The 21986-nt window shown below is 42.7% G+C and overlaps 1 protein-coding gene across 1 annotated transcript in view; it reads left to right on the top strand.

The window, feature by feature from the left end:
* The window catches only part of LOC124619432 (vacuolar protein sorting-associated protein 51 homolog), a 120711-nt gene that overhangs the window by 63000 nt on the left and 35725 nt on the right, over window positions 1-21986 (top strand). The window contains exons 8-9 of the mRNA XM_047145808.1: window positions 1483-1683; window positions 13288-13543. Of these exons, the coding sequence (XP_047001764.1) occupies window positions 1483-1683; window positions 13288-13543 (457 nt within the window). The remainder of the gene's footprint in view (window positions 1-1482; window positions 1684-13287; window positions 13544-21986) is intronic.

Raw genomic sequence — 21986 nt, forward strand, 5'->3', positions numbered from 1 at the left:
AACAACTTGAGTTCAAAGAAACTGTTCAAAGTGGCAACTGCAATCTCAGTGCAAGCATTACATCAGCGCATAAAATTTTGTTTGTCCTCTCAAATATGTCTCATCTTGTTACAGAATGTGACAGGCACTTGGAACACTACCAACTAGTTTCTCTCCAATTTTTTTCTGATTTTTCACACGTCAATGATTCTGTGTAACTCCAAAGGGGGAAGAGATTCCAGTCCAGTCCAATGATGAAATTATCTGTTATCGAGATGCTCAGGAATATTAATACTGAAGTTGTACAGCAACCTGTTGCATTGAAACCACACCCTCTCATGAGGAATAAGAGCTAAAGTTCCCAACAACTACAGCAGTGCATTTCAAATGAATACCATGTAATGTGGACCACTGAAATGGATGCCAGAAAATAAGGACCTGTTCATCTATCTTGCATAATTTCAGCCCAAGGTTTGTAGAGAATTGCTGCTAGTGATCTGATATGAGTTATGTATGGATTTTCATTACTCCAGACATGACTATTTCTACATAAATAGTTCAAACTGTAGTAAGTTTGCCACTGTAATATTGTATCAGATAATCCATTGACAAACCTGTCTCATTGCTTGCACATATTGTTTATTTATAGGGGAATAATTGCTGCTACACCATATTCTCCACAGTATATTTTTTGCAGTATGCATTTCACAGACAAATTGACAAGTGTTCATTTACGAGTCTTCTTCCACATGATTCAATTCCATCTCCTCAAATTCTACTGTGCAAACATTTTTTACGAGCGAGCTCTTTGTAGCTTTATCAAACCAATTTCTATGATGTTTCTGTGTATGATAATAAATTCCTTCAAAGTAGGGTGACATTTGTTACAAAACGTTTCTCTGCTCTTGTGTTTAGCTTTACAGGTACTACATTCTGCTGCACCATACATTAAATATGTCTGCAAGTTTCCGTAATGAGTAATGCTCCATCTTTGATGAAAAGTAGCAAAACTTCACCCTGTCTCATGTATCAAGGACTGTTGTGTATTTTTTTTCAATGTTGCATCACCAGTATTACTGCAGTAGGTATTTGTCTGTTGTGAAACATAAGCCATTTAGAAATATATGCTCCTCTCTCATTGCACATTCAAGATGAACCACATAAAATATCAATTTTTGACATTTGGTTCCTTCCTGGAAATAACGAGTTTAGTATTCTTGACTGTCTGTATAATTTTGATCATAAAGATCTGTGATGCTTAAGATACTCTAATAAAATACAAGTTCTATATCATGAATGTAATAAAATGGGCCCTAAACAAATAAATGAGTGATAATTAGTTGGTGTTGATAAAAGATGTGCAATATGTATTTCTATTGTATGTATAGCTGAACTGTGTGTGTTTCCTCCAGGATAACTGTAAGCCATTCTTTTCTCCACCTGTAATGTCAGTATATTTTTAATGATATCATATCAAGACTGATGGTGTAATACTTGATCCAGTGATGATTTAGATTCAGTTGCAACAACTCAACTGAACAACTTTGTGCTCCAAAACATGCAGAACTACTTTGAGCTCATGAGTAACAGAGTGGAACAAGAACAAGATACAGGCGATACAGCGGTTTTGGTCCGTGCACTTGATCGTTTCCATCGGCGTCTTCAGGCTGTTAATACTCTTCTGGCAGAATCAGACTTTGCCAGGTTAGTCTCTTTCAGTTCAGATCTGAGATTTACCTAATTAATATTAGATTGTGTTCTAAGTTATTTCATAACTTCTATTTCCACTGTCAAGTCACATTATTATGGCTGCCTCCAAGATATTCGGTCTACAGCATGTCACTCATGACGTATCTCATGTGATGTACTGTGGCAAAGTAGATGTACAAGGAGAGTGACAGGCTGTTCATATGCATTTTGCCTATTGTTGCCATGAGCAAGGAAAGCAATTTATCTTTCAGTTAGTTGCAAAACAATTATAATGATCAGATAGTGGGACAAGGAAAGAATAATTCTGATTTGCATAAATTTGTAAAATCTGAGTCAGAAAATCTTAGTACAGTGCCCAAATTAACCAGGAAACAACTGGACTCAAGTCTGAAAATTTTAAAACAACTTAAAGAAGTACCTCTAAATTTTTTTCTGTGAAAAAACTTAAATAAAATGAACTTTATTAACATTCTACATCTTTATGCTTCATGTGCACATATTTACTTCTCACTGTAGTCACCTTGATGACAAACACATATCTCCCAAAGAGAAACCAGTTTATTAATACTGTCTCCATAGGATGTTTGACTTGGTTGATGGAGCCACAACCTCACATCTGCTTGCCCTGGTTCCTTACTATCACAGTGAAGACTGTAAAAGTGTTCTTCAGTTGGTGAAACAGGTGAAAATCTGAGGCAAAGTCAGGACTGTGTGGAGAACGATTGATAATAGTGAACCAAAGGCGTTGGATTGTTGCAGATGTCGCAGTGCTTGTGTGTGGTCTGACATTGTCATACCAAAATAGAGGGTGCTCCATGTGTTGACAAACTCTTTGAATTTGTGCTTTCAGAAACTCGATTACAACATGCTGTCTCACATGTATGGACATAGTTTCATTATATACTGTTGTGTTACACTCTACAATTTGGAGCCCTCTAGCGACAGAGGGTTGCAACTTGTCAGCAAAGTGGGGAAGTGGACTGAGTAATGTGCACGATGTTTAATACCTCAGTCGATTTTGAGAACAGAATAAAAAATTTGGAGGCATTAGTTTTCAGAACGCCCTCGTATTATGTTAGTGTCAAGAGAGTTTGATTCTTTTTTGCATCTACAATTACATTTGTTGCACATGCATGATGTGTTTTGGCAGCCAGTGATAAAATGAGATGAGAAGGTTAGGTGTCATCCTCCACTAGTTATGGAGTACGTGTTTTAATTACAGCACTTAAGTCTATTATGTATATTTCTACAAAAATAGTATCCTTATGTACTGTATAACAGATGTGAAACACTTACTGTATGCTGTCATAGTACATCATCTGTGTTTATCACTACAGTAACTATTTCGCTTTTGATATGCAGGAAGTAGATATTTTTCAGTTCTGTAGAAATGTGTGTTACACTTTTCAAAACTATAAGTAATGTTAATATCTCACCAGTAGTGCAGAGTTGCATTTAATCTTCTCATATGATCACTGGCTGTTAAAAGCATGTCACATGTGCATGATATAAATGCAAAATACATATATGAAACAGAATGAAACCTACCTTATGATGACAGCATGATCAATGAAATGCATAGTGGATGAAATAAAGTTTTAATAATTCCTACCAGGTAGGATTCACAACCTGCACATAGTTACTGAGTGACATCATTGTTCCTTTATTGGATGTGTTATCTAGTACTCTTAACTTCAAACTCTAAAGTGAGGAAGGTTTCCTGGCAGATTAAAGTGCTGCTCATCATAGTTAGAGAGTCATTTGAAATGTCAATGAAAGCATAACCACAAAATAAATAAATAAAATAAAAACTGCTGTGTGCCTGATGACAGCATCAAATGATTTACCGAGCAATTGGTGGAAAGTAACAAAACCAATATTACTCAACTTATTAAAAGAAATCTGATTATGAGAAGATGTACCATATTTACCTGAGTACAAGATGACCCTGAATATAAGATGACCCCCTCCCCCTTTTTTTTAAGAGGCTCCTTGAGAAAAATTTATTTTTTAACATATTCTACCCAATCAAAATTGCAAACTTTTATTGAAATAAGGTATCTGCCTAAAAAGTTAATATTACGCGTATTCTAAACTTACAGCTTTTATTCGCTGTCTACTTTTTGATAATACAAGGAGAAATAAAATAAACAAAAAGGAATTGATTTCATTAATTATCTTCACTGCCTTTTTTGTTCACTTAGCCTGTTGTCTGTGGTATCACTATTTTTATTCATCATCATCATCATCATCATCCTAACAGGACAGCTAAGACCCTTACATCTGCATTGCCACAAGAATGTGTTGCAATGTCTGAGGTTGTGCTTATGGTGGGACCTGAGATTACAGCCACCTTGTTTCTTTCCCTCTGAACACACAGCAGATTTTGCTTCAATACTAACGTGAAAATGTTACAATGTCTCTTGCTTCTGACCATATCATCTGCCCGCCGCTCTTTCGTTGGCTGTGTAGAAGCAGCATCTGACAAAACCCAGTCATTCCTGTCATATCCTACACTGAGCGTTGACAACATTGCTGCACAAAACGTGTCATAATGCCACTGGCCCCAATGTAGACTTTTGGCATTTTCTGTGCAAATGTGAGCTATTGTTGAGTATTTGTCCAATTGTAAAATCAATTTGATTCCAAGTACAAATTGGTTCAGGCAAACTGTAGTTTAAACATGGCACATATTCAGAAAAAGTCAAAGCATGCAGAACAGATTCCCATGATTTGCAGCACTGCAAAATTTGCTGCCCACTCACCTCTTCCCTCTCCACTCTGATCGTAGGTCCCCCTTCAACCCTCCATAGTGATGTACTTGAGTAACAGTGAAACATGGATGGCCATATCTTCTAGGGTGTAGGTCATATGTAACAACAGCAACTAATACAAAAATAAGAGATCGCAATCAAGGTTCAGTCCAATTCTCGAACTTTTGCTCTTCCTGTGATAGAGTGAAGTCTCTTCGTGGTACCTTCACAATGTGTCTTCCGGCTGTAATTTATTGTTGCATTGACAATTGCCATCAGTTTAATGGATTTATTTCATTTGTTGATATTTAATTATGGATTAATTTTCTTTCTCATTTCATCTTAATGTCACCATCTTGTTCTAAAGATGATTAAAAGCTGGTGACATTTTTCCCCAGTAATTTAATATGTGGACAGCAACCGAATTTGTTGTTTGCAACTCACTTGGTTAATCATTACAATTGTTCATAACCAAATAGAATATTGACTTGGGTTCAGAATCAATTAATGGTTTTTGAAAGACAAGATGAATGTTACCTTTACCTCAAAAGCCGCATAAATGTATGTGTATGGTACCCATACATGTTCGAAAACTTTTATTGCAAACTTGTTCAAATAAAATAAAAGTTTGTGTGTTGATGTAATTTAATGCTATTGTCTCCTCTGTTTCACAAAATTGTGAGTTTTAAAGCAGAGCATTAGATTGCTGTTGTGGCTATTTCATAGTTTCTCTACTACACCTCACACTAGCACCGCTAGTGAAATGTCATGTGATTGTTCCAGCAAGGTTGATACTGCATCGAGTGCTTGTGTCAGGAAATCTTAAGCCTATTCCCATGAAAGCCTCATTTGCTAAGCCCAACCCTATGGAACTACACAAAATAAGTTTTTACAAAATCTTAATAGTCAAAACTTCATATGTAAATGTAAGATGACCCCTATATTAATCTGTTAAACAATGTAAAAATGATGACCTCAGCAGCAGTAATTTAATCTGTGATTATAAGATGACTCCATGTGTTTTTAATGACAAATATGGGAAAAAATTCATCTTATAATCAGGTAAATAAGGTAGCTACAGTGGATTATTATTCATACAATAAATCAGTTACAAGAGATAAACATTATTTGGCCATGCTGACCATCATGACCAGCAGTTAAATCCCAGGTGCATACAGCACAGCTGGTGTCAACAACAGATTTCATCACTGCAACTACTATAGTTTGCATGCACCTGCTCTGCATGTTTCAAGAACCAGTAGTAGGCATGGAATCTAGAAATATACATCATCTACTTATGTATGGCTCTCATAGGGACCATGAAGACTTGATTAGACTAGTTGCAGTGTGCACAGACACCCCATACTCAAATTGCACAGGACTCCCCCCTAATAAGTGATACATTGTGAAATAGCTTCTGCTGTTCATTTTACAGTGGTTTGCAGAGTATGGATGTAGACACAGATGTAGACGGGTGTGCATTTTAGGAATCTCGATGAGCTGGTGTTTTGAACTGACTACAATAGAGAAGACCTCCACAGCACCACGTATTTCCAAAGCAATACAATGGTTGCCAAAGATATTACCAACATTTATATTGACTGTAACTGTTCACATTGTCTCAAAATGTCCCAAACCGTGTTCACCAGTCTCTCAAAAGATGGCAGATTCTACAGAACAGCAAGTGTGAAGCAATAGCAACTATTGGTCAGAATAACACCCGAGACCTGACAGACAACATATGCAACCTTGTATGAGTATTAGCATTGATATATGTGGCTGCTGAAGACCAAGTGGAACCAAATGCCATATTAAGCATTTGAGATTGAATCTTCTGTATTTCAGGTCTGTGAAAGGGACTTAATTCCTTCAGTGGAATGTATGATAAATCAGATCTGATGGTGAAGGCCTTCTCCAGGCAATCCCATCAATGTTGATGATTGTAAAGACGTGTTTCAAGCCTAAATCTGAGATATAAAATAATTCAAGAAGACTGGTTTGATGGGGAGGGTGGCACTGCCCTATTCATTCATGAAATTATAGCATATCAGCTACTACCACTACTACTACTGCTACTACTACTACTACTACTACTGCTAATTAATAGTGGCAGACAGGGATGTCAACCTGGGACCCAGGTTTTAGTCCCGTTCTGGCACATAGTTTTAATCTACCAGGAATTTCAGTTTATATTTATACTGCAGCCACCACATCAGTCATATCAGTCATATGGCAGGAAATTTCACCAGATCCAACCACCTTGATTAGTTTGTGGTTATCTGAATTCTCGTGATACATGATGGGGCTGTGAGGAAACAGATTGAAACAGTGAGGCTGTTCTTTCGCTAATGGAAGAGCAAAATGCTGTGTTGTTATACAACATTTTGTCCATGATGGTACTTCCATCTTATCAGACAAACTCGACTGTTTCAAATGACTCAGTGAGGTCAGATCGTTATCCCATCCTGATTGCTTTGACAACAGTCTTGCCCCCTCCACTTCACATAGCTGTGCCAAGAAGTTGTAATTGTGAAATAACTAACTGGGAAAATTATTTGAGACTTGGCTAAAGGAGGCAATTTCCTGACAGATAACTTAAGGTTGTCAAAAATTCAAACTCGAGAAACACCCCCCCCCCCCCCCCCACTTGTTCAGTTAATAAGTGATGTTCAGGAGCCTCTTTAGAACAATTATCATTTCTCTCTTAAAATAAAAAGCATAGTGCTGAGTAGTAACTGCTACTTAACATACTTAACAGGAAGTTTTATTACTACTCATTTCACTGGAATAATTCTTTTCTCAGCTTCTCACTTTGTGCAACATCTGTTTACTTTCCATAAATGAAATGTCAGACATGAACAACGTATTCATAGCATCCATGCAGACACAGTGCCAATATGCAGTGAAAATCTCCATTAATGGATGAAAGTTAACTATTCAACCATTTGTGGCCAGCACTTTATCTGTTATGATCTCTGAGCACAATAGACAACCCCCTCCCCCCCCCCCCACTTTCTACTCTCAGAAGATTGTGGTTTATGGATTGGAAATGCAGCAGGTGATACAGTATGTTAATGTCACAGATGTACTTCCATGAAACAGTCTTCTCCAATTACCCCCATGGGATAGATGTTAGAGATTCCCCAACTTGCTTATTTGACTCAACAACAGAAAGTTATTTGAATCACATATTATTATCTGTAAATAGTGTCACAATCAACAAGTACCCTTGTGCAAGAGGCTATGCAAACCAAATAACCAATCTCCCATTAATATCACCACTATTTTTGCATCAAAAAATGCAACTCGTAAAATAATCATGTCATTTTTCAAGACTGTACTTGAAGATATAACTGAATGTGTTCCCATGGAGAATGTCTTTTCTAAATAACCTATTGTCTGTCAAATGGTAGCGCTGTATTTATTTATTCCTTAATCTTTTATCTGCTGAAAGGCCTTATGCAGCCAAAAAGTAATATTCCTCCCTCATCCTCAGTGATGTAAATGAATTTTATTTGTTGCCAGCTACTATGTGTTCTCTATAAAATGCAATAAAATTGCTTTTAGTATCACCTGTATTTATATAATATGGTGCATGGTAGGTATACCCACCACCAGCCAAATAAAATGAAACATTATTTCCTTACATTACTTTTTCCAAATATGTGCAAACTATGAAGCAACAATGTAGGTAAAGATAGATTGCTACTTACCAGACAGGCAAAATTAAAGGACACTTAAACAGTGCTTTCAGTCATAGCCTTCATCAGCAAAATACAAACAGAGAAACACACACCATTCATACACACAAGTGAGCACACCTTCTGGACACGTGAACACCAACACCTGCACCTCAGGCCACAATGCAACTATCACATGGGATGGAAGCAGGAGTCTGGAGGGGGCAGGGAAGGGATAGGGATAGTAGTATATGCATGAGGGAGAGAGGAACGGTGCCTGGTGGAGTGTGCAAGGACTAGACTGCCAACAGGTGCAGTGTCTGGAGGTTGTGAGGCTGGGTGGTGGGAAAAAAAGGAGAGGAATGCAGAAAGATGAGCAGGTGTGTTGGCAGAGGGTAGCATACAAAGAGGCTGGGAGACAAGAATGAGGAGGAGATGGTAGGACAGAGAGGGTGGGACTGTTGGGTGGAGGGTGTGGGGACAGTAATTCACCATAAGTTGAAGCTGGGATAATTACAGTAGTGGAGAATGTGTTGTAAGGATAAATCCCATCTGTGCAGTTGAGAAAAGCTGGTGGTGGAAGGGAGGATCCAAATGGTTCAGATAGTGAAGCAGTCATTGAAATCAAGCATGCTATGCTCAGCTGCACGTTGTGCAACAGGGTGGTCTACTTTGTTCATGATCACAGTTTGGCAGTCGCTGTTCATCATAATTGGTCAGTAGTCACACCAATATAAAAAGATGTGCAATGATTACAGCATAGCTGGTCAATGACATGACTGCTTTCACAGGTGGTCCATCCAGTGATGGGATAGGATAAACCTTTGACATGACTGGAATAGGAAGTGCTGGGTGGGTCTTGCATGTGGGTCTTCCACAGAGGTATGATTCTCATAGCAAGGAGTTGGAATTGTGAATGGCACAGGGATGGACTAGGGTGTTGTAGAGCTTGGGTGGGCAATGGAACACCACTTCAGGATGGGTGGGAAACATCTCAAGTAGGATGTCCCTCGTTTCAGGGCATGATGATAGGTAATCAAAGTCCTGGCAAAGGATGTGGTTCAGTTGTTCCAATGTAGGTGGTACTGGGTGATGAAGGGGGCGCTCATTTGTGGCCTGTTGTTAGGGGTTGTGGGAGGATTGGGGATGTGAGGGGAAATGGTACAGGAGATCTGTTTGTGGACTAGATTTGGGGGATAGTGCCAGTCTGTGAAGGCCTTGGTGAGACCCTCAGCACACTAAGCAAGAAAGTTCTGGTCACTGCAGATATGCTGTCCCCGGGTGGCCAGGCTGTGTGGGAGGGTTTTTAAGTTTGAAAGGGATGACAGCTTTCGAAATGCAGGCTAGATTACAGGCAGTTGGTTGGAGCTGTCAGTCAGTGATGGCCAAAATTCCTTCAGTGGGGGCACAATAACCATGCACAATGGGGTGTCCAGAATGAATTTTGGGGAGCATGTAGAAGGTAGGTGTGCGGGATGTCATAAGGGTAAGGAGGGAAATGGATTCAGAGGAAAGGTTCCGGGAAGGACCTGAGGCTTTAGGCAGGTATTGGAGGTTTTGTTGGACTGCTGGAATGGGATCACTCTGGCAGAGTTTGTAGGTGGAAGAGTCAGATAATTGGTGGAGGCCCTCTGCTAGATAGTCACTCCAATTTGTAACAACAGTGGTAGAACCTTTGCCTGCAGGTAGGATGATTAGGTCAGGATGTGTTTTGAGGTTGTGTATGGCTATTATTTCTTCTGCTAAAAGGGTGGTGTTCTGAGAAGGGATCTGGGGATGGATGGCGAGGCTAAGTTGAAGGTAGGGAATTCCTGGAAGGTGGGAGCAGTTGGGGGGGGGGGGGGGGGGGAGACAGGATCACTATTGGATGGCGGTGTGAACTGGCAGAGGCAGGGTTCGATGTTGGAATTAGGTTGGTTTTGGATGGTGGGATTGTCAGCAAAGAAGTGCTTCTACTGCAAGGATTGGGTGGATTGTATATCTTTCATCAGTCAAGCATGGTTAAATTTGGATGTACAGCTAAAGATGAGGTCTTTGGCTAGGCTGAAACTTCTGTGAAGCTGATAGTTTAGGAGAAAAGCTTAACAACAGTGTTACGGGAATGTTTCAGCTCTGGATTTGGTGGCGTGTTGGTAGGGCGTTTTAGGGGATATGGCAAGTTGAAAATGTCAGGTAAGCAGCTGGGTTCCACCACCATCATTATGAATCATGGTGACTATTTGGCAGAGGGTGTTTGCCAATTATCTGACTCCTCCACCTATAAACTCTGTCAGAGTGACCTCATCCCAGAAGTCCATCACAACATCCAACGCCTACTTAAAGCCTTAGGCCCCTCCCAGAACCTCTCCCATGAACCCATTTCCCTCCTAATCCCTGTGACTCTCCACACACCCACCTCCTATGTGCTCCTCAAAATCTCCAAACCCAGCAATCCTGGATGCCCCATTATGGCTTGTTTTTGCGATCCCACTGAAATAATTTCAGCCCTCATTGACCAACACCTCCAACCAGTTGCGCATAATCTAGCATCATGCATCAAAGATACCAACCACTTCTTTCACTGACTCTCCACCATCCCAACCCCTTTACCCTGGATCCCTAGTCATAACTGTTGACGTCACCTCCCTGTATACCAGCATCCCTCATACCAATGGTCTTACTGCTATTGATCACTACTTTTTCCAACATCCTTCAGACCTACTACCCCATTCCTCATACACCTTTCAACTGTATCCTAACCCACAACTACTTCTCCTTTGAAGGGAGGTATGCAAACAATCCACAACACAGCTGTGGGCAATCTCCTATGCCAACCTTTTCATGGGCCATCTAGAGGAGACCTTCCTAGCCTCCCAAAACGCCAGACTCTTAGTCTGGTTTCAGGTTCATTGATTAGATCTTCATGATCTGGACGTAGGGTCAAGACACCCTATCGTCGTTCCTTCACAACGTCAACGTCTTCTCTCCCACCCGCTTCACCTGATAATCCTCAACTCAACTTGCCACCTTTGTAGATGTTGACCTCCTACTCCTCTCTGATGGATCCATCAGCACCTCTGTCCATATTAAATCCACCAACCACTGACAGTACCTGCATCTTTGAGAGCTGTCGTACCTTCCACACCAAAAAATCCATCCCATACAGCCTGACCACCCGGGTACAATGTATCAGCAGTGACAAGAACTCCCTTGCTCAGTATACTAAGGGTCTCACCAAGGCCTCCACAGACATGCACTATCCCCCATACCTAGTCTGCAAACCGATCCCCCATTCCTGTTCTCCTCACACCCCCAATCCTCACACCGCCCCCCAGGGACCAGCCACAAAGGGGTGTCTCCTTTGTCACTCAGTATCATCTAGATTGTAACAGCTGAACCACATCCTTCACCAGGGTGTTGGATTATCTATCATCATGCCCTGAAATGAGAGACATTCTACCAGAGGTGCTTCCCACCCCTCCCTAAGCTGGTGTTCTCTCATCCACCCAACCTCTACAATATCCTAGTCCATCCCTATGTCTCTCCCAATCCCAACCCCTTGCCAAAAGGATCATATCCCTGGGGGAGACCCAGGTGCAAGACCTTACCAGTCCACACACTCAGCACTTCCTATTCCAGTCCTGTCACAGGTTTATTCTACACCATCAGGGGCCAGGCCTCCCTGAAAGCATCCATGTCATTTACCAGCTGTGCTGCAATCATTGCACAGGTTTTTATATTGGTAGGACTACCAACCAGCTGTCCTCCAGGATGAACAGCCACTGCCAAATGTGACCAGCTTTTCTGAATTGTACAGATGGGAGTTATCCTTACAACACATTCTCCACTCCTGTAATTAACCCAGACACAACCTAAGGCATCATACTGTCCCCACACCCTCCACCAACAGTTTCCACCCCCTCTGTCATATTATCTCCTCCCCGTTCTCATCTCCCAGCTTCTTTGTTTGCCACCCTCTGCCAACTCACCCACCCATCTTTCCCCCCTCCTCTCCTTTTTGTTCCTTTTTTCCTCATCTTCCTGCCCTACACCCTCCTGGCACTTCACCTGTTGGCACTCTTGTCCCTGCACACTCCCACCAGACAGCATTCCTCTCTCCACTCACCCATACACTACTATCCCTTCCCCTTGCCCGCCCCCTCCAGATTGCTGCTTTCATCACATGTGATAGCTGCATTGTGTCCCCGAGTTGTAGGAGTTGGCAGTCATGTGTGCATCAGGTGTGCTTGCTTGTGTGTATGAATGCTGTGTGTTTCTCTGTTCCTGTTTTGCTGTTGAAGGCTGTGACTGAAAGCTTTGTGTAAGTATCTTTTAATTTTACCCATCTGCAACATAATGTGTCTTTTTTACAGTAAGTAGCAATCTATCTTCTCCTACATAGTTGATATTTCTACCTGGAGTTTCCATTGTCTAAACTATTAAACATACAGGTAAAGAGCAAATGACATTCATTGGGCATATAATCTGAGGTAAGGTTGAGAAAAATCAATGCAGTAAGCCATTAAGCTAGTTTATTTTTTTTTTTTAAATAGGTAGTAAACTGTTTCTTTCAATTTTCTCTGAAGCAGTTGAAGATACATAAAAAATGCATGTACCTTTTTTGTGAAAGCTTGACATAGTGTCAGGTGGAGATAAATCTGTGACAACTACTTTATTTTTAATACTTTGTAAAGAAAGACACAACAATAGACTGTAATAAAAAAATTATATGTATGTACCTTTTCTGTTATTAGATGACTGAAGGTACAGAAAACATACATTTGTGCATTTCTGCAGAAAATTACATTAAGAATCCTGAATTTTGCTGTTAGAAATGACAGTAATGAGTCAGCTCTAATCCAAAACAGAAAAGTAATTGGAAATTTCTTGCTGGAAGTTCGTGCTGACATATGAATGTCTGTCGTCTTGAGATGGTGAAAATTTTCACAACAGCAATAGGCCTAAGTGGGAACCAGATGTAATTAGCTGTATTCACACAAATTTTGAGCTGTGGTTCAGCAGTTAATGTGCTGTTTAGTAACAAAAATATGGATGCAGACAACAGCACATTTTTATGTTAGCATAGATTTGCAGCTCACACAGAGTTTAACTAATTGGTAGTTTATAATCCATGTGTATTTAATGATTTCACAGTCACTGATGCATAGTGGTGTTAAATTTGTTAGGACAGGTACAGAGATAGTACTGAAGGCTGCACGTCGCCAATGTCGAGCCCATTCGCAAGCTCTGAAGGCCCACCTGGCAGATGCATTGTCTCGGGTCAGGCAAGGCCTCGCGGCATCTCCTGCACCTCTGGCCAGAGTTGGATCAGCCAATGGGTCTGGCCAAGTCGACACACTCTCCAGTTCCTTACCTGAGATGCAGGCCTCTCTAGTGCTTGCCACTGTCGAAAAAGTGAAAGGCATTCTGCAGGATTTATTGGTATGTTTCTCATTTTCTTATGTGTAATTTAATGCTACATAGCAGCTTTTATAGATGTATGTAACTGTTGGAATTAGACTATCACCATTATTTTGTTCCATCATCATTCGGGTATGCATCTGGGACAGTACAATTTCTTCTTCCAGTTTTTCTGCTGTTAATCTTACAGCCATCTTCAGGGTGAGTTGGTGACAAAATTAGAACCACTTGACGAAACACTGTGAAGTAATCGCATGTGCATCAGAGATAAGATAGTCAACACAAGAACGTCTGTCATAGATAAAACTTTATGCACCTAAGAATAAAACGTAGCAAGTGCTGAGTCAGCAAATACTCAGTGCTTACGAATGATGTGATTAATCTTTAAAAAGGATGGCATATGTTGAATACTGGGCAGTAAAGACTCAAAACAATAATTCCTCTGAGAGCATAGACATGAAATGGATGGTTTCCATGTTTTGTATCCCCTTATGTGTAAAATGGTTCTTCAAGAATCGGCAGAATAATGAAGAAGCTTGAAATAGATGCAATCTTTCATCTACTGCCCAAGATGACAAATCTTCTGGGATCTGTAAAAGATGATGTGCTTTTATTAAAGGTGGGTATTTATGAAATTTCTTGTCAGTCTAGTGAAAGTTACCTGCTGTACTAGGACGGTGCACCAGAGACCAGGGACACATCCAGCTTTTGCAGCCCAATAAATCACAGTGGCTGAACATTGTAATTCCACTGACCATTCCATGGATCATAGGAAAGCCAAGATATTGGCAGTGGCTTCATCCTACTGGGATTCAATTGTCAAGGAGGCTGTGGAAATACAATTAGCAGACAACCTGCTCAACTGAGATGAGGGTTTCCATGTTGACAAATCATAGCAATCACTCATTTCAAATCTGTTATCCCAGAGGAATTATTGTTTTGAGTCTTCCATTTAAATAATTAACCGCATGATTTGTGAGCACCATGGATTTACTGACTCGCCACTTGCTATGGTTTATTTTTGCATGTATTAAGTTTTATGTGTGACTGACAATCTTGTTGCTGACAGTCTCTTCTCCGACACACGTGCAGTTACTCTACAGTATTGTGTCAAGTTGTTTTAATTCTGTGAGCAACTCACCTTTAACATTACTGTATGGTTATCAGCCAAAATATCTGAAGAAGAAATAATACTGCCAAGGATGCATGCCCGAAAGATGGTGTAATATTCTATCCACTGGAAAACGTAAAGAAATACTTGTAAATGGTTTGATCATGGGACACTCAGTGATAATGCGTATTCATCATACTAGTACCAGGAGCCTACTGGCTGTATCAGGTGCCCACATCTTAGTTTTTTAAATCAGTTAGTACATAACTAGCTCCTTCTACACGTGGGATGTGAATTCTACATTATTCATGGCTCAGAATGTCATTCAAGGGTGAGATAGTTTAGTATCTGCACGTGTGTAACAATGCCACTACACAACAGTCAGTACAAGTACTTCATGGGCTGATGGTGGTTCAGTAATAACTGGGGAGCAGAAATCTGTAAGAGGAAATGAAAACTCACAATGTGAGTCAATATCCAGAAAGCAGACAGTCTGAACCCTTGTAGAGATGTGCATGGGGATAACTCAGGACACTGCTGGCATGGGTGCCTATCAACTGAGTACTAGGCAACAACATTAGGCATTATGAACAGCATGAGGTCCCCAGCAGTTGAACTCAGAGTAAGCACTGGCCTGCTCAGCTTACTGCTGCCTTCAGATAAACACCTCTGTCAGAGGGCCTGCCCATGGAACGTGGCACACACGCCTTCAATAGGAGCTTTCCACACTGTTCCGCAGTGCTGCAAAGGCCAGCTCATCTGTCTTCTCCATCACAATGTCCGCTGGTGGAGATACTAAATCCCTCAAACCTGAGACAGCCACGTAGAGCCGAAAATGGCTGGGCTTGAGCCATGACCTCTGGCACAGAACTGGAGAGGCTGCTGGAGAACATGACAACAGATTTACCACCAAAGGGGGCAATGCTGACACTGCTGTTTCCACTGGAAGGGCGGAAGGGCATAGAGGCTGAAGCAGTGGGGTTCCACTGCAGCATTGGAGGTGAGGCCATTGAGGCCATCTCGATTGGTGAGGGGGGAGGGGGGGGGCGAGGAGAAGGTGGTGAAGCAGGAGGAGGGGAGGGTGGATCAAAATCCATTGGCTCTACATCAGCAGGTGTGAGCATGACTGGGACTTGAGGCTGCAGGCAACAGGAGGACAGTGGAAAGTGCGGCAACATGGAAGCACGCCCCTGCAAGTGGGAGACCACTCTTGGAATGACGTCGTGACCATTGCTGCCACCCGGTGGACCAGAACACAATGGCAGTGATGTCCTAATAGGACAGGGTGCAACTGATTTGCATTACAGGTTAGCTGCTCCCTACTGACATCCACCACAAATAACTGCCGACCTTTGTGGCACCAGGCAGCCACCTCTGCTGTTGGCAAAAGGACCAGGCCCTAACAGCAGCCCCAGGATGAAAATGCAGTGGGCCATGATTGCCCATGGCGTGTGACTTAGGGTGCAACAAATCCACTAGACCCCTCAGCTGGTGTCCATGCAAACACTGTACCGGACTGCGTCTGTTGACTGGCGTCACCCAGCGCATAGCCAGAAAAGTCGATGACAATACATCCTCATGCAAACATGCAGACACTGACTTCTTCATTTTGGTCTTGAATGTATGCATGAAGCACTCCACCTCTGAGATAGAAGCCTGGTAAATTGGGGCAGTAGCCAGATGCTGGATTCTGTTACAAATGCAAAAGTCTTTGGATTCCTGTGACACAAATTGCCTGTTGGTATCAGGCACTATAGTCCTGGGGGATGTCTCAGTGGCAAAAATAACCAACAATTCACGAGCAGTGGCGGTTGATGATATGGGGGCCAGCTTGGCTACATCTGGGAAATCGGATAATGCATCATCCATCAACAACCACTACATGCTGTCCAAAACCAGACATTTGAAATTGGCAAGCACCCTGTCCCAAGAATGTACTGGGAGTAGCCAAGGAGGAAACTATTGTGACAGTGCAACCTGTTTTTGTGCACAATTCCCGCAAGTATGCTCCAGACATTCGATGTCACAATCGATCGTAGACCAATAGGTGAGACGACGTGCCAGTGTCTCCATACAAGTCATACCACAGTGCAATGCATGCAGCAGCTGGAACATGCGAGGGCACAATGCCAGGGGGACAACCACTAAACAGCATTACTCCTCTTTGGCAAGGGACAATTTGAATTGATCACACAGGAGAAAAAAGTGTATGCTACACTGGATCCACACCCAAAGAGAAACACTCCAGCCACCTGGACTACTGAAATGATTTTCGGGAAAAGTGGGTCAGCCGCCATGGTGATCATGACTTCCAGTGCTGTCAAGGAAAAATCCGACAGGGTTTGCTATAAGGCATCATTTGACATGAACATGAGAGCCTCTTGCTCACCAAATTCTAGATTGGGTCCCACCAGTAGCTGCGATAGTGCATAATCATTGGCATGCTAGGCAGTGGAGCATTAACAAATATCATAGCAATAATCAGAAAAACAATAATAGATGACAAATATTTACGACTAAAACAAATAAGCTAATGTACCATTCCACAGAACATCCTGCAGAAGCCTGTTTAGGGAACTAGGCATACTAACTACTGCTTCCCAATATATTTATTCCTTAATGAAATTTGCCATTAAAAATATATCACTTTTTCAAACCAACAGTTCAATTCATGGAATCAATACTAGAAATAAGAATAATCTTCACAAGGATTTAAAGTCACTTAGTCTTGTACAAAAAGGTGTGCATTATTCAGGAACAAACATTTTCAATAACTTGCCAGCAGCCATAAAAAGCTTAGCAACCAATGAAATTCAGTTTAAGAGAAGCCTAAAGGATTTATTGGTGGTCAACTCCTTCTACTCCATTGATGAATTTCTCAGTAAAACCAACTGACTTGTATAAATATCTAAAAAAACAGATGATGTGACTTACCGAACGAAAGTGCTGGCAGGTCGATAGACACACAAACAAACACAAACATACACACAAAATTCAAGCTTTCGCAACAAACGGTTGCTTCATCAGGAAAGAGGGAAGGAGAGGGAAAGACGAAAGGCTGTGGGTTTTAAGGGAGAGGGTAAGGATTCATTCCAATCCCGGGACCGGAAAGACTTACCTTAGGGGGAAAAAGGACAGGTATACACTCGCGCGCGCACACACACACACACACACACACACACACACACACACACACACACACACACACACACATAACCATCCGCACATACACAGACACAAGCAGACATTGGTAAAGGCAAAGAGTTTGGGCAGAGATGTCAGTCGAGGCAGAAGTACAGAGGCAAAGATGTTGTTGAAAGACAGGTGAGGTATGAGCGGCGGCAAATTGAAATTAGTGGAGGTTTAGGCCTGGCGGATAACGAGAAGAAAGGATGTACTGAAGGGCAAGTTCCCATCTCCGGAGTTCTGACAGGTTGGTGTTAGTGGGAAGTATCCAGATAACCCGGACGGTGTAACACTGTGCCAAGATGTGCTGGCCGTGCACCAAGGCATGTTTAGCCACAGGGTGATCCTCATTACCAACAAACACTGTCTGCCTGTGTCCATTCATGCAAATGGACAGTTTGTTGCTGGTCATTCCCACATAGGAAAGCTTCACAGTGTAGGCAGGTCAGTTGGTAAATCACGTGGGTGCTTTCACACGTGGCTCTGCCTTTGATCGTGTACACCTTCCGGGTTACAGGACTGGAGTAGGTGGTGGTGGGAGGGTGCATGGGACAGGTTTTACACCGGGGGCGGTTACAAGGGTAGGAGCCAGACGGTAGGGAAGGTGGTTTGGGGATTTCATAGGGATGAACTAAGAGGTTACGAAGGTTAGGTGGATGGCGGAAAGACACTCTTGATGGAGTGGGGAGGATTTCGTGAAGGATGGATCTCATTTCAGGGCAGGATTTGAGGAAGTCGTATCCCTGCTGGAGAGCCACATTCAGAGTCTGATCCAGTCCCGGAAAGTATCCTGTCACAAGTGGGGCACTTTTGTGGTTCTTCTGTGGGAGGTTCTGGGTTTGAGGGGATGAGGAAGTGGGTCTGGTTATTTGCTTCTGTACCAGGTCGGGAGGGTAGTTGCGGGATGCGAAAGCTGTTTTCAGGTTGTTGGTGTAATGGTTCAGGGATTCCGGACTGGAGCAGATTCATTTGCCACGAAGACCTAGGCTGTAGGGAAGGGACCGTTTGATGTGGAATGATGTGGAGGTACTGTTGCTTGTTGGTGGGTTTGATGTGGACGGACGTGTGAAGCTGGCCATTGGACAGATGGAGGTCAACATCAAGGAAAGTGGCATGGGATTTGGAGTAGGACCAGGTAAATCTGATGGAACCAAAGGAGTTGAGGTTGGAGAGGAAATTCTGGAGTTCTTCTTCACTGTGAGTCCAGATCATGAAGATGTCATCAATAAATCTGTACCAAACTTTGGGTTGGCAGGCCTGGGTAACCAAGAAGGCTTCCTCTAAGCGACCCATGAATAGGTTGGCGTACGAGGGGGCCATCCTAGTACCCATGGCTGTTCCCTTTAATTGTTGGTATGTTTGGCCTTCAAAAGTGAAGAAGTTGTGGGTCAGGATGAAGCTGGCTAAGGTAATGAGGAAAGAGGTTTTAGGTAGGGTGGCAGGTGATCGGCGTGAAAGGAAGTGCTCCATCGCAGCGAGGCCCTGGACGTGCGGTATATTTGTGTATAAGGAAGTGGCATCAATGGTTACAAGGATGGTTTACGGGGGTAACAGACTGGGTAAGGATTCCAGGCGTTCGAGAAAGTGGTTGGTGTCTTTGATGAAGGATGGGAGACTGCATGTGATGGGTTGAAGGTGTTGATCTACGTAGGCAGAGATACGTTCTGTGGGGGCTTGTTAACCAGCTACAATGGGGCGGCCGGGATGATTGGGTTTGTGAATTTTAGGAAGAAGGTAGAAGGTAGGGGTGCGGGGTGTCGGTGGGGTCAGGAGGTTGATGGAGTCAGGTGAAAGGTTTTGTAGGGGGCCTAAGGTTCTGAGGATTCCTTGAAGCTCTGCCTGGACATCAGGAATGGGATTACCTTGGCAAACTTTGTATGTGGTGTTGTCTGAAAGCTGACACAGTCCCTCAGCCACTTACTCCAGACGATCAAGTACCACGGTCGTGGAACCCTTGTCCGCCGGAAGAATGAGGATGGAACGATCAGTCTTCAGATCACGGATAGCTTGGGCTTCAGCAGTGGTGATGTTGGGAGTAGGATTAAGGTTTTTTAAGAAGGATTGAGAGGCAAGGCTGGAAGTCAGAAATACCTGGATGGTTTGGAGAAGGTGATTTTGAGGAAGAGGAGGTGGGTCCCGCTGTGACAGAGGACAGAACTGTTCCAGGCAGGGTTCAATTTGGATAGTGTCTTGGGGAGTTGGATCATTAGGAGTAGGATTAGGATCATTTTTCTTCGTGGCAAAGTGATATTTCCAGCAGAGAGTATGAGTGTAGGACAGTAAATCTTTGACAAGGGCTGTTTGGTTGAATCTGGGAGTGGAGCTGAAGGTGAGGCCTTTGGATAGGACAGAGGTTTCGGATTGGGAGATAGGTTTGGAGGAAAGGTTAACTACTGAATTAGGGTGTTGTGGTTCCAGATTGTGTTGATTGGGATTTTGAGGTTTTGGAGGGAGTGGAGCTGGAAGTGGGAGATTGAGTAGATGGGAGAGACTGGGTCTGTGTGCAATGAGAGGAGGTTGAGGTTTGCTGGAAAGGTTGTGAAGGGTGAGTGAGTTGCCTTTCCGGAGGTGGGAAACCAGGAGATTGGATAGTTTTTTAAGGTGGAGGGTGGCATGCTGTTCAAGTTGCCGCCGCTCATACCTCACCTGTTTTTCAACAACATCTTTGCCTCTTTACTTCCGCCCCGACTGACATCTCTGCCCAAACTCTTTGCCTTTACAAATGTCTGCTTGTGTCTGTGTATGTGCGGATGGATATGTGTGTGTGTGCGAGTGTATACCTGTCCTATTTTCCCCCTAAGGTAAGTCTTTCCGCTCCCGGGATTGGAATGACTCCTTACCCTCTCCCTTAAAACCCACATCCTTTCGTCTTTCCCTCTCCTTCCCTCTTTCCTGATGAAGCAACCGTTTGTTGTGAAAGCTTGAATTTTGTGTGTATGTTTGTGTTTGTTTGTGTGTCTATCAACCTATAGAGGGAAACATTCCACGTGGGAAAAATTTGTGTGTGTGTGTGTGTGTGTGTGTGTGTGTGTGTGTGTGTGTGTGTGTGTGTATATATATATATATATATATATATATAAAAACACAGATGATGTGACTTACCGAACGAAAGTGCTGGCAGGTCGATAGACACACAAACAAACACAAACATACACATGAAATTCAAGCTTTCGCAACAAGCTGTTGCCTCATCAGGAAAGAGGGAAGGAGACCACCAATAAATCCTTTAGGCTTCTCTTAAACTGAATTTCATTGGTTGCTAAGCTTTTTATGGCTGCTGGCAAGTTATTGAAAATGTTTGTTCCTGAATAATGCACACCTTTTTGTACAAGACTAAGTGACTTTAAATCCTTGTGAAGATTATTCTTATTTCTAGTATTGATTCCATGAATTGAGCTGCTGGTTTGAAAAAGTGATATATTTTTAATGACAAATTTCATTAAGGAATAAGTATATTGGCAAGCAGTAGTTAGTATACCTAGTTCCCTAAACAGGCTTCTGCAGGATGTTGTTGAGTTCACATCACATATAACTCTTACTGCACGTTTTTGTGCCCAGAAAACTTTAGCTTGGCTTGATGAATTACTCCAAAAAATAATCCCATATGACATTATGGAATGAAAGTAAGCATAGCATGCCAGCTTCTTCATTTTTATATCCCCTATGTGTAGTAACACTGTTCACGTTTACGTCGCACTTCACTTAGTGTAGACCGGGACTGTGTCCTAGGCATGCCCGATGTTAACTGACTGGGCATGGCCCGTGCTGCCGGAGTTGTTGTTGTTGTTATGCTGGCAGAGGTCGCGTCCGAATTCTCGATTGCCCTCTGGTGGACGGGACTCTACTTGCGGCAACTACCGTCCATGATGCGCCGTGCCGATGTGCGCCTCCCGCGATCTTTCTGGTGGCTACTGCACTCCTCCTCTTTCGGGGGGTGAAGCCACTGTGATCCACTGCGTCGGAAGGTGGAGCTTCGGGCAGGAGCGATGATCTCCACATCCATTGGAAGGCTGGAGTCGAGGGGATCTGCCAACCCTCGAGCCGGAACCTTCGAATACGGCTGGAAGTGACCCACATGAAGAGGACCCCGTCGTCCCACAACCGGAGCCCGGGACAGAACGGGCGACAAGCTGTCGAACTCCAGATCCTGTTCCACCTCGGGAGGTG

Source organism: Schistocerca americana, chromosome 6 (assembly GCF_021461395.2).
Source record: "Schistocerca americana isolate TAMUIC-IGC-003095 chromosome 6, iqSchAmer2.1, whole genome shotgun sequence".
Classification (NCBI taxonomy): Eukaryota; Metazoa; Arthropoda; class Insecta; order Orthoptera; family Acrididae; genus Schistocerca; species Schistocerca americana.